This window comes from Leptodactylus fuscus, chromosome 7 (genome assembly GCF_031893055.1).
Source record: "Leptodactylus fuscus isolate aLepFus1 chromosome 7, aLepFus1.hap2, whole genome shotgun sequence".
Taxonomy (NCBI): domain Eukaryota; kingdom Metazoa; phylum Chordata; class Amphibia; order Anura; family Leptodactylidae; genus Leptodactylus; species Leptodactylus fuscus.
In genome coordinates, this window is record NC_134271.1 from 36895163 (window position 1) to 36909421 (window position 14259).

General features: G+C 40.7%; 1 protein-coding gene across 1 annotated transcript; it reads right to left on the reverse strand.

The window, feature by feature from the left end:
- Positions 1 to 272: 272 nt before the first annotated feature.
- On the reverse strand, positions 273 to 4614 carry LOC142213468 (chymotrypsinogen A-like). The gene is made up of 7 exons (XM_075281818.1): positions 4563 to 4614; positions 4374 to 4477; positions 2564 to 2643; positions 2295 to 2373; positions 2011 to 2191; positions 1700 to 1833; positions 273 to 434 (listed from the first exon to the last, which is right to left on the reverse strand). Exons 1-7 carry the CDS (start codon positions 4612 to 4614, stop codon positions 273 to 275), a joined length of 792 nt encoding a protein of 263 aa, XP_075137919.1.
- Between the last annotated feature and the right edge of the window lie 9645 nt (positions 4615 to 14259).

Sequence of the window (14259 nt, forward strand, 5' to 3'; positions counted from 1 at the left end):
GGTGAAAATTTGAAATACTAATATATAGCGTAGGGATATATATGTTAATAAAACGACCTGTTAAGTATACTAATAATCAGTCTCAAATAGAGACTACAGTGTATATAGAGAATAACAATGCATACCAAATTCTATGTAAAAATTAGTTATTGTGCCAATTGTTTTAGATGACTAGAAAGAGAAAACTAAAGATAGCACGACAGCACTAAATTAATGCTGTTAATTTTTATTTGACATTAAATATAATGCAAAATATAAATAACATGAAGTTTTTAGTTGGCAGCAACAGTCTGATCAAGCCAGGATCTAAGAGCAGTAACTCTAGCATAAACGCCAGGAGTGGATGTAGAGCAAGTAGAACTTCCCCAGGATACAATGCCAGCCAAGGTCCAAGCTCCATTTCTCTGGCATACAAGAGGTCCACCGGAGTCACCCTAAAAATTTTGATGAACAGAGAAAAGTTTTACTTTTTGGCTTATTTTAGTTAATCAATGACTTATTTTTGCTATTGTATATTTACAGATATGTCACACAAGTAGTCAGATTCAGTAGCTCCATTTGTTTACTGAACACATAAATGCATTCTCCTACTATACATGCTAATAATATGTTCATTGCAATTAAACTCATTCATTTAAAAGTTTAAAGGGGTTGTCTCAGCAAATGAATGCTATGAATGCTATGATGATATTTTACCAGGTTGCGTGGGAGTTCAGGTTATAGAAGACATTAGTCTTAGATCATTGGAATGTGGAGAGAACCTAGAACTGACCCCCAGCTGCAGAGGTAAGACTAAAGTCAGCAAATGGAACATTGAGTATACTAAGGCTAGGTTCACATCTGCATTGGAGTCCTTGTAGGGGTCTGTGGACATCTTTGGGTAACCGTTTTTTAAGCAGAAAGGCTCTCTGCTTTTGGCTGAACACTAGTGTGAACCTAGCGATAGTGCATAGTCAGAAAGGTAGGAAGAAAATAAACATAGAATAGTGGCCCTACAAATTTAGGGTGCATTCACACTGAGTAAACGCTAGCTTATTTTGTAGAGTAAAATTACACTTGTAAATTTTGCTATCCCATTGACTTCAATGATATTTTTTTACAAGTGTAAAAATACGCCTGTAAAAAATACGCCTGTAAAAATACGCCTGTAAAATGTCATTGAAGTCAATGGGATAGCAAAATTTACAAGTGTAATTTTACTCTACAAAATAAGCTAGCATTTACTCAGTGTGAATGCACCCTTATTCTGAGATTTTGATATTGATGACATACTGAATCCATAAGATCGATCAACAATATCAAATCGGCAGGGATCTAACATCCAGAACCCCTCTGACAAGCAAAGCAGTTGTGGCACTAAGGGTCCATTCACACATAGGAAAATGAGGAATTTGGTGTGGAATTTCAGCGCTGAAAAAAAGCCTCCCATTGACTTCATTGTGTTGGGTGCTAGCAGAAAAAGGAATCCATTGTAATCAATGGGAGGCTTTTTTTCTGCTGGGCTCCCAAGAGTTCCACTCATCATCCATGAATAATCTGTTCTAAAGATAGACTATCAATGAATAAATCTTGGGAAACCCCTTTACTACCAACATAGTAAACAAATTTGTCACATTTGCGGCAATAGTTGGAATATTTTCCAGTAAGTGATTAAAGTAACCAATAGACAATACATGACTTGGTATATATAATGTCATACCATGCAGGAGGAGGCTCCAGATGCTCCAGCGCAGATCATGGTGCTGTGGATTCTGGTTCCCCAGTATCTTTGACAATCAGTGTTGGTCAGAAGAGGCAGAGACACCTGCTGCAGTTTGCTTGGGGTTGTTTGTGCTAGAAGAAAAAATGATATTAAAAACTGTATATGGTAGGACTTCATAATTCAAGAGTTCCAAGTGAGGTCATGGTATCTCTTGGTTTCAGCAGAGGTTGCTTATTATGTCAGATAAGAGCCTATATGCTATTACAGGTTAGCATTCTTATATCTGTAATGATCTAGCATCTTCTTACTTGCAGCATTTACGTAGCCCCATCCAGTGGTCACACATCTCTCTCCTCCATTGAATGCATCACTAGAGGCAGCAATGCACACAGGAGCCACACGATCATTAAAAGTAGCAGCGCTGGTGAGCTTCAGGAGAGTGATATCATTTACAATGGTAAAGGAGCTGTAATTGGGATGTCTGAAGACCTATTAAAAAAAAAAGTCTGTCTTAAAATCACCATTTAGAAAGTGATATTTATGAGATAAAATGAACAGTCTTGACGGACATGTTTCCATTGTTTCTACTTACCCTAGAAATAGTTTTAGTTTGAATAGGCTCAGCATTGGAAGATCGGTCGTATTCACCCAGAATGACACGGTGGGAGGTTCTGTAAAGAAAAGATGTGTGACCATTCTAGCTACTTCAGGAAAAGTTTTTGAATTATGTGGCACGTGCAAATTCTACTGTACTATTTTCTGACAACATGGGAATCCAAGCTCATATATACCCATCAAAATTGTCTTCTCTATTGCTCATTAAAGAAAAGTTTTACTATAAAATTAATTCTATATACTTACGTGACACCACAGTGAGCAGCAGTGACAACCCAGAGACTGTTGATCAGAGAACCACCACAGAAGTGGAATCCAGTGTTGTCCTGTGGACATTAAAAACAATAAAAACAATGTAAAGATTTCACTTTTTGTTAAAGTTTAAATACAAATAGACACATTGGTATTGGCAGAGCGATACAGGAAAGTAAGTACTGCAAGAGAGATCAAGAATGACATTCTGATTGTTATCTCAATTTTAAGATCAGAAGAGAAAAGAGGAGCGAACACGTGTGATATCAAGTAGGAAAGTTGGAAGATAAAGGCAAAACAAGAAAAATGAGGGTTAGCACTGCAGCCTTGCAGCGCCGGGTCCTGGTGTTCAAATCCCGCAAAAAAAACCATCTGCAAGGAGTTTGTATGTTCTCCTTGTGTTTGCATGGATTTCCATCCCATATTCCAAAAAGACATACTGATAGGGGAAAAAAATTTACATTATGAGCCCTATGTGGAGCTCACAATCTACATTAAAAAAAAAAAAAAAGCAAGGCTAAGCCCTTGTTCACATCAGCGTTTGGACGGAATACCAAACGCAAGTACAAGCGCTGGTGCAGTAAAAGCACACGTACCCCATAGACTATATTGGGGTTTGTGTGCTTACCGCCAGATCTCCGCAGGGATCTTATGGACAGGAGAGTAGTTCACATTTACTTTTCTGTCCGCATGATTCGTGCGGGCAGCACGTGGCAAGCAACTTCTTAAAGAAGTTGATTTATTGCAGTTATCCATTTAACTGCATTGCTATAAGATATGATTACTTGTCTACTGTAGAATTCTGAGAATACCTGCAGATTTTTCTACTTTTCACACTAACATTTCACATTCCATTCTTTTGATCCATCAAAGATTTAGAACAACAGACTCTAAAACTTTTTCCATTTGGTACACCACTGCAGTCAGTGGTGTAGCTACCATGTAGGCAAACCATGCACTTGCCCTGGGTCCCATGTGGATAGAGGGCCTAGTGCTGATATTTAGAGATGAGCGAGTACTGTTCGGATCAGCCGATCCGAACAGCACGCTCCATAGAAATGAATGGATGCACCTGGTACTTCCGCTTTGATGCCGGCCGCTTAACCCCACGCGTGCCGGCTACGTCCATTCATGTCTATGCGAGCGTGCTGTTCGGATCGGCTGATCCGAACAGTACTCGCTCATCTCTACTGATATTTAACTCCATGCAATGAAGCAAACATGAGTGCCCGCGTTTCTGCAGTAAGTTAACAGAGTCAGTTGTTATAATTAACTTACCATAAATGAATGGTACCGGCGAAAAGAAGAAACTTTGTAATATATCTTATTAAAGTAATTTATTTTCTTTACCACTTTTCAGGCTGAGTTACTTTCTACATATTAGTCTATGAAGTATACTATTCATATTATGCTGCATATATTCTGCAGATATCTTTGCTCCTAGGTATACCACAACAACAATAAACAAAGCCAATAATTAAATTTTGGATATGAACATAATTTGTTGAAAATATACTGTAGATCCATGATAACTTCAAAAAGCAATGTTTGGTAAATATGTATATTATACTGTTAGTGCGCTGAATGGATTAATTCAATGGAGGTTTACTGCATATAAGTGGATTTCCTTTGCCACAGCTATAAAATACTCTGCGGAAATCGCTCTAGAAATGCAGAAGAAACAATCCTAAAAACGCTTGCGTTTTTTAACAGCTTTTTCACTTTGCTGTATCAAATAATAAATAAATCTACTGCAAGGTATTAAAATAGGTAACAATATAGAAAATAATTTCATAGTACATACCTGCAGAGACACCTGCCATGGCCATGAACCAGAAACTGCATTCTCACCATTCACAACCCTGGCATAACCAGATACGACTGGCTTGATGCTTGGTACACCACAGCCTGAGGAATGAATACATAATAGGTATACATGGAAAGAACTAGTAACATCCATTAAGTATTGTAGTACTGACATGCCTCTACTTACCATAGGTACCCCCTAGAAGGGCAAGGCAGGACAGAATCCACAGAAATGCCATAGTGATAAGTGAGGCATGAACAGGTTTTGTGCAGTTTATATACCCTGAAGTGACCAGTTAAAATAGAATTGTACATAAGATATGAGTATCGGAAACTGTTATCAGACAACCTTGAACTATAATAGAAAATGTGAACAGGTGGACTTGAGAAAATTTGTGTGGATGAAGCAGGTGTTACAAGAAACTTTTCATCATTAAAACACATGATTTTCACTATGTGACGCAACCATTCATACCATTTCATAATCCTATTAAATTACCATCAAATTATAGGATTACCATATTAAATTGTACATGATTATTATTTAGTATATGTAATGAACTATGCAGGATATAGTATACATACAGTATCATTTACAAAAAAATTACAGTGTATAATATATATTATAGATTTATAATGTAGTATAATTTACTTTTTCATGGAAATCATATGCATTTGCTCTGTTATGAGAAATTAAAGGGGGTTTTCCAGGAGTCAGCTGGGTTTTTATTTTAACAATTTAGTGCCTCCTTAGGATAGGTCATGAGTGTCAGATCAGTAGGAATCTGTAGAGAACCCCAGGAACTACAGTCCTATGAAAAAGTTTGGGCACCCCTATTAATCTTAATCATTTTTAGTTCTAAATATTTGGGTGTTTGCAGCAGCCATTTCAGTTTGATATATCTAATAACTGATGGACACAGTAATATTTCAGGATTGAAATGAGGTTTATTGTACTAACAGAAAATGTGCAATATGCATTAAACCAAAATTTGACCGGTGCAAAAGTATGGGCACCTCAACAGAAAAGTGACATTAATATTTAGTAGATCCTCCTTTTGCCTCTAGTCGCTTCCTGTAGCTTTTAATCAGTTCCTGGATCCTGGATGAAGGGATTTTGGACCATTCCTCTTTACAAAACAATTCAAGTTCAGGTTAGTTTGATGGTCGCCGAGCATGGACAGCCCGCTTCAAATCATCCCACAGATGTTCAATGATATTCAGGTCTGGGGACTGGGATGGCCATTCCAGAACATTGTAATTGTTCCTCTGCATGAATGCCTGAGTCGATTTGGAGCAGTGTTTTGGATCATTGTCTTGCTGAAATATTCATCCCCGGCGTAACTTCAACTTCGTCACTGATTCTTGAACATTATTCTCAAGAATCTGCTGATACTGAGTGGAATCCATGCGACCCTCAACTTTAACAAGATTCCCGGTGCCGGCATTAGCCACACAGCCCCAAAGCATGATGGAAGCTCCACCAAATTTTACAGTGGGTAGCATGTGTTTTTCTTGGAATGCTGTTTTTTTGGACGCCATGCATAACGCCTTTTTGTATGACCAAACAACTCAATCTTTGTTTCATCAGTCCATAGGACCTTCTTCCAAAATGAAGCTGACTTGTCCAAATGTGCTTTTGCATACCTCAGGCCACTCTGTTTGTGGCGTGCTTGCAGAAACGGCGTCTTTCTCATCACTCTCCCATACAGCTTCTCCTTGTGTAAAGTGCGCTGTATTGTTGACCGATGCACAGTGACACCATCTGCAGCAAGATGATGCTGCAGCTCTTTGGAGGTGGTCTGTGGATTGTCCTTTACTGTTCTCACCATTCTTCTTCTCTGCCTTTCTGATGTTTTTCTTGGCCTGCCACTTCTGAGCTTAAAAAGAACTGTCCCTGTGGTCTTCCATTTCCTTACTATGTTCCTCACAGTGGAAACTGACAGGTTAAATCTCTGAGACAACTTTTTGTATCCTTCCCCTGAGCAACTATGTTGAACAATCTTTCTTTTCAGATCATTTGAGAGTTGTTTTGAGTAGCCCATGATGCCACTCTTCAGAGGAGATTCAAATAGGAGAACAACTTGCAATTGGCCACCTTAAATACCTTTTCTCATGATTGGAAACACCTGGCTATGAAGTTCAAAGCTCAGTGAGGTTACAAAACCAATTTTGTGCTTCAGTAAGTCAGTAAAAAGTAGTTAGGAGTATTCAAATCAATAAAATGATAAGGGTACTGAAATTTTTGCACCGGTCAAATTTTGTTTTAATGCATATTGCACATTTTCTGTTAGTACAATAAACCTCATTTCAATCCTGAAATATTACTGTGATCATCAGTTCTTAGCTATAGCAAACTGAAATGGCTGCTGCAAACACCAAAATATTTAGAACTAAAAATGATTAAGATTAATAGGGGTGCCCAAACTTTTTCATAGGACTGTATATAGCGTGTGTAGTCAGAAACAAAAGGTTCTGTACAGTGCAAGACTACAGCATTATACAGAGCTGAAATGAGCTGAAATTCTCTGGCCACTACACAATGTAAGGAGCATTCTGCTTCGGGCTTTTTACATTGTATAGTTCAGGTGTAAGAGAATGCTAAGAACAGATAATGGCCTATCTGATCTTATATTGATAACCTATCCTCGTGTCTTTCATACTCTGCAGTGCTGCAGACTAAAAAAAAAAGTACCTAGAAGCCATTGGCTCCTAAACTAAAAAAATTAGAACCTAAAATAATTTTTAAGCATTCTTTGATGCTGTACACACACACACACACACACACACACACACACACACACACACACACACACACACACACACACACACAATATTGCTTTCTCAAATGGCTCACACACAGTATAATGCTCATCCCCATTGTTGATCTGCCCACTACCCCAACAGTATATACATAAAATGATCCCCAATGGCCCACACACACTGGTTCTGCCATATAAATTAAAAAACAAACAACTACTCTTGTCTTTGGCTCAATGCAGTAGGTCTGCACCAAGCTGCAGACATAACTAGTGGCAGCTTGAATGGTGGAGCAGGAAGATATAGTGTCAGAGCTCCAGGCCGGTGCCACCACTACGCTGCACGAAGGCTGCCAGGCCGCTCTGTCTTCTGCGCCGTGTCCGGCGCTTTCAGTCCCTAGTGGAGGAGACCCGGAACCTCCGCAATAGTCTGAGGCGTATTCCGGTCTCCTCCTGGGATCGGAATCATACTTCCAGGGTCAGGGGGGTCAGTGATGGGCCAAAGGTTATTTAGGCCTCATTCTGGCATTGGCCTGCTGCTGATTATTCAGTTCTCTGGGGATCAGCGCACTCTGTGCTCTTACTCCTACCTGTCCTGCTCTCCTTGCCTCCCTATTGTGTTCCTGTTTTCCTGGCCTCCATGTATGACCCTGCTTGCTTCCTAGACCTCTACTTGACCTCTGATTTGGACCCCTCTGACCACCAGTGTATGACCCAGGCTCTTCTGACAACTCTTCTGCTGCACCCCCTGTCACCTGGTGACCTCCTGTGCACCAAAACGGCTTGATTGACTATGTCCTGACTACCCCTGGATTCTGTGTGAACTCCTGTGTACGACGATCTCTGGGTGGTTAAGGTTCTGGGTCCCAGAATTTGCCAAGTTGAGCTCCACCATTATGAGCTCTAGCTAAGACCTCTGGGGCCTGGTTCCGTTCCATCGTTGGTCAATCGGTGCTGTTTTGCCTTGATGTGTGGGGGATTCTGGTTGTCTGGGACTAACGGTCCAATATTGTTGTACTAGGATCCTAACATATAGTCTTTCTGCTTCACCATTCTATTCATGATATCTGCAGACAGAGTTGACTTCATTGCTTTGTTCCATTTAACCACTTATGGACCGCCCATAGACTTTATACATCTGGAAAAGTGGTTGCCTTGTTCTGACAGGAGGTTCCGGTACACAGCGCCACACCTCTAATGAGACGAGGTGAGGTGACCACCTCTCCGGAGGGGTGGCAACACGGGTGATTTTTTTTTGCTAAACTAACGCAGCAGCTCTCCTGTGCTGGTTCAGACATCTGAGTCTCAGCGCCGTCATCACGCCGCCTACACTGAGACGCAGACGTCTTACTGCCGGGTGAAGAGGAAGCAGCAGTGGGAGCAGCAGCGAGTTCGGTAAGTAAAATAACTTTTTTGTTTGTTTTATAATAGGCCGCTACCTGCTGGAGTATCCTCAGCAGGTAGCGGCCGATTTACCAAACTCCCCGGACCTGCTCACTGCCGCCCCCACTTCCCCTTGTACTATAGGCCACGGAGGGCAGTAGTGAATAGGCCAAGGCCGCAATCCCACTACCGCTATTGTTATACTCAGGGGTCTTTTCAGACCCCTGGGTATAATAATCGGAGCTCCAAGGGAGGTAAGGGAACATAATATTACTCACCTCTCCGGGATCCTATGTTAATTCTAGCAGGCTTCGGGCCTATATGCTAATATCACAGACGTCACATGGTTTGGGATATTACAATAAAGGCTCGAAGCCTGTGCTAGTAGTAATAGCCTGTTACTGATAGCACAGGCTTTGTGCTTGTCTGGCAACAGGCTGTTACTGCTAGCACAGGCTCTGGGCTTTATGGTACTGCTAGCACAGGCTTTGGGCCTATATGGTAATACCCCAGGCCACGTGACGTCTGACACACTACCATACAGGCCCAAAGCCTGCTAGGATTAACATCGGATCCCGGAGAGGTGAGTAACAGTGTTTATTATGTTCCCTAATCTCCCCTGAGGCTTCGATTGTTGTACTTGGGGGTCTGAAAAGACCCCCAGATATAATAATAGTTCATGGGTGTGCAACTGTGGGGCATAATAGATATATATACAGTAAAGACCAAAAGTTTGGACACACCTTCTCATTCAAAGAGTTTTCTGTATTTTCATGACTATGAAAATTGTAGATTCACACTGAAGGCATTAAAACTATGAATTAACACATGTGGAATTATATACTTAACAAAAAAGTGTTAAACAACTGAAAATATGTCTTATATTCTAGGTTCTTCAAAGTAGCCACCTTTTGCTTTGATTACTGCTTTGCACACTCTTGGCATTCTCTTGATGAGCTTCAAGAGGTAGTCACCGGAAATGGTCTTCCAACAGTCTTGAAGGAGTTCCCAGAGATGCTTAGCACTTATTGGCCCTTTCACTCTGTGGTCCAGCTCACCCCAAACCATCTCGATTGGGTTCAGGTCTGGTGACTGTGGAGGCCAGGTCATCTGGCATAGCACCCCATCACTCTACTTCTTGGTCAAACAGCCTGGAGGTGTGTTTGGGGTCATTGTCCTGTGGAAAAATAAATGATGGTCCAACTAAACGCAAACCGGATGGAATAGCATGCCGCTGCAAGATGCTGTGGTAGCCATGCTGGTTCAGTATGCCTTCAGTTTTTAATAAATCTCCAACAGTGTCACCAGAAAAGCACCCCCACACCATCACACCTCCTCCTCCATGCTTCACGGTGGGGACCAGGCATGTAGAGTCCATCTGTTCACCTTTTCTGCATCGCACAAACAGACGGTGGTTGGAACCAAAGATCTCACATTTGGACTCATCAGACCAAAGCACAGATTTCCACTGGTCTAATGTCCATTCCTTGTGTTCTTTAGCCCAAACAAGTCTCTTCTGCTTGTTGCCTGTCCTTAGCAGTGGTTTTCTAGCAGCTATTTTAACATGAAGGCCTGCTGCACAAAGTCTCCTCTTAACAGTTGTTGTAGAGAAGTTTCTGCTGCTAGAACTCTGTGTGGTATTGACCTGGTCTCTATTCTGAGCTGCTGTTAACCTGCGATTTCTGAGACTGGTGACTCAGATGAACTTATCCTCCGCAGCAGAGGTGACTCTTGGTCTTCCTTTCCTGGGGCGGTCCTCATGTGAGACAGTTTCTTGGTTGCGCTTGATGGTTTTTGCAACTGCTCTTGGGGACACTTTCAAAGTTTTCCCAATTTTTGTGACTGACTGACCTTCATCTCTTTAAGTAATGATGGCCACTCGTTTTTCTTTACTTAGCTGCTTTTTTCTTGCCATAATACAAATTCTAAGTCTATTCAGTAGGACTATCAGCTGTGTATCCACCTGACTTCTGCACAACACAACTGATTGTCCCAAGGCAAGAAATCCCACTTATTAAACCTGACAGGGCACACTTGTGAAGTGAAAACCATTTTCGGTGACTACCTCTTGAAGCTCATCAAGAGAATGCCAAGAGTGTGCAAAGCAGTAATCAAAGCAAAAGGTGGCTACTTTGAAGAACCTATAATATAAGACATATTTTCAGTTGTTTTACACTTTTTTGTTAAGTACATAATTCCACATGTGTTACTTCATAGTTTTGATGCCTTCAGTGTGAATCTACAATTGTCATAGTCATGAAAATACAGAAAACTCTTTGAATGAGAAGGTGTGTCCAAACTTTTGGTCTGTACTGTGTATATATATATATATATATATATATATATATATATATATGGGTTGGGTATGTGGAGAAGTGAGGAGTCAAAGATGTCTGTGTTTCAAAACTTTACAGAGTGAAGTCACAGCTGCAAGAAGTGGTCATGGCGGTTCAAAGGGAAGAGATGGGAAATGTGAGAAGACGTCTCCTGTGAGTATTACTGCACCAAATATTACTGCATTGCATTTATTGTAATGTTACCGCTAACTCCCCCAACCACCCTGCTGTCTGAGGCGAACGATCTAAAGATGAACAACACCCCCCCCCCCCCCCCGCCAATCGCTGTGTAATGCGGCTGCCCTCTGACATGGCAGTCACGTGATCTGCCAGGCTAAGCGACTTACAAAAGCTGTTGCATACTACAGGAAACAGATCAGCCCAAGTAACGTGTATAGTAGCATACAGGAGGCTGTATTCCTCCTGCAACTGGGGCTAAATGTACTAATACATGTACTAATAAATGTCTCTAAAAAAAAAAAAAAAAAAAAATGGGATCAGATTTCCCCTAAGGTTCCTTATGACCTTATGGGGACACAATCTGAAAAAAAAAATTAATAGGGAAGTTTAAAAAAATATAAATAAAATAATTTAAAAAATAAATAAAATAATACGCAAATGAAACGCCATTATTAAAGGTTATATCCCCACCCCCAACGACACCATACAAAATAAAAGTTACCGAAACGGAGAGGAAAAACTATTTTATAAAGTTTTTCAATAGCACTTTGTGTTCTCAAATTTAAAAAAAAAGAAAAGAAAAGTGAAAACCAGACACAATTTTCCTCCTATTTTGTCTATATTTTCCTGCATATAAAAAAAAAAATGAAAACACATTCAAAAATAAAAACAACATAAAAGTAAAGCCCTATGTGTCCCCGAAAAAAGACACAAACATTAGTTGAATGAGACATGAGAAAATTGCACAAACAAAAAAAACCTAAAGTTTGTCTGGTCCTGGTACTGAAGTGGTTAAAAAAAACCCCATTGTATACACTTATTCAGATATAATATATATATATATATATATATATATATATATATATATATATATATATATATATATATATCAAATATCATTTGAATAACATAAATTAAAAAAAAAATTATAGTCTTTAAAACTTGTATCTGTCATGAACCAGGAAAAATGGCTGGCCAGATCATGAAGTGGTTAAAATAAAATAAACCAGAAATCTAATACGTAGATTAGATTAGTTTAGGGCTGTCACGCAGGGGACGCAGAGGACAGGCTAGTCCTATTTTTTGTACATTAAGAATTTTTGTCTGGGTGTAATGCCCTAGGCATAGCAGAGTGAAGCAGCGATGTTACTGAGCTGGGGGCTTGGTCTGGTGACAGGGGTGTTGCCGGGCCACTGGGTTGCTCGCCTGCGGGCGCTGTGTTGCGGTTGTGGCGGTCGCTGTGCGGCGCCGCGCCCAGTAGAATAGGGACCAACTATAAAGAGGTCGCTGTGAAGTGGCTAGTGGGCTTATGCACATTGATCAATATGTATACTAAGAACCTCATGTTCGGTATTCTAAAATTTGCTGAGAAGCACTAGATCAATGTATAAGGTTGGGATGTGCGGCCATGTACTTTTCTTTTTTGATACATATGTTACTGAGCTCCGTGTGCAGCAGATAAAATCAGATTACTGGCTCCCTAGAGTCCTCACAAGTTATGCCAAGGAAAAAGAAAAGCCCCTTCTTCCACAACAGCAGTCCATTCTCCTATATAAATCATTACTTCCATTCCTCTATGCATTCTCTTTGCTGTTCCTCTGGCATCATGGCTCCTTCCCCTAGGCCTTTTTCCAACTTCCACATGGCAGTGCCTCTTCGTGGTGAACCACCACTCAAAATACCACTGATCCGCTAAAACACCCCAGCTCTTCTCTCTCACATTCCCTGTTTCTTACATCAATCAGAGCAGAATCTGCTATCATGGCCAATGCTAATTCACCAACCGCGCACACCTTCTCTAAACTGTGGTACTTGATAAAGGACCTTCCCACACATACGGACCTAGACAAACATATAGTGTGCTTTGGCAAAAAACAAGCAACACTACCCCAGAGAGCCTTGATCAAGCAGCTAGAAGACCTACACAACCACTTCTCGAATCCACTACTCTTCAAATGGAAGTGACAAAGTTGAGAGACATCCCCCAGAAGACTCTTGCAACATGTCTCTCGCTGCACACTCTATATCTGCAGACTGGTCAAACGTTTAGTTTTTTTTTATTAAACTAAAAAGGCAGCAGTAACCTACCAGTGGGCACATCCCTTTCAAATGGTCTGAAAAAGAAATTGCAAGATATGTGGTGCATACATCTTACACCTGCCAACTTAGAAGGCGCTTAGATGTCACCCTGGCCCAGACTGGACTCTTCCATACCAACTCAGATACTCCAAGGAGGCCTATACCTCAGGATCAGAGGCTGGACCCCTGCTCTCACACCAACAGTAACAATGAGACCCCAGAATGACGGGTTGTGTCACAGTATTTGTGTCTGTGTTGTCTGACGCTTCCCCTCTGACACTACAGAGCTTAGCAAAAAGTTGTTGCAGTGGTTTGTGCACTTTTAATTTGTAAAAATCCCCACAAAAAAACAGTAAACTCCGTGATAGTTCTGATGATTTTCTAAATTACTTACGTATGACTAATTTACGTTCAAAGTCTACTGCACATGTAGAAACCTTTAGGCTAAGATTGATGGAAAAGCAGCTTTTTTTGTTGCAGATTTTGCTGTGGAATTTTGAACCAAAGCCAAGAGTGGCTACAAATGGAATAGCAAATATATAGGAAGTACTTATACTTCTCTCTACAGCTTAAAAGGGTTTTCTGGGCAAAAATCATTTTTCCAAAAAAAAGTCTGTTACTGCTAGGTTAATAAGTGTAACCAAATTCCTTTAGTAGTGTTTTGAGTGATTTCTGGATTTCTCTTCTGCATTTCTTGCATGTGCATCTTCCTCATCTGTACCATGATGCCTTATGCCACTCAGAGCTGATTCATTACACCTGCTACTCTGATACTCCTCCTGGAAATCACCCCTTCCTCACATATATCACCTGGCCCTGGGACCTGACCTGGTTGGGGAGGGTATAACATCTACCACTCTGTAACCACCTATACCCAGAGTCTCTGTCTACAGTGCTCAGCTTCACCCCAAGCCGAAACACCAACTGGCGTCACAACAAACTCCCCTTTTTCAAGGCGCTTCCACCCCTGGCGTCAAGTCTGTTTGCGACGTGAATCCACCGAGGATGAGCCAGGGTGACTCAATAGCACCAATTGTTTTAGATGACTAGAAAAAGAAAACTAAGCAAAACATGACAGCACTAACTTAATGCAGTTTCTTTTTATTTGATTTTAAATCTAATGCAAAATATAAATAACATGAAGTTT

What these genes read in the sequence shown, in the direction of transcription:
- LOC142213468 (XM_075281818.1), bottom strand. Translation starts at nt 4,614, where the DNA reads ATGGCATTTCTGTGGATTCTGTCCTGCCTTGCCCTTCTAGGGGGTACC. An exon ending in CCTTCTAGGGGGTACCTATG is followed by an intron (nt 4,478 to 4,562) that starts GTAAGTAGAGGC and finishes TTCATTCCTCAG; the next exon opens with GCTGTGGTGTACCAAGCATC. An exon ending in CTGGAGCCTCCTCCTGCATG is followed by an intron (nt 435 to 1,699) that starts GTATGACATTAT and finishes CAAAATTTTTAG; the next exon opens with GGTGACTCCGGTGGACCTCT.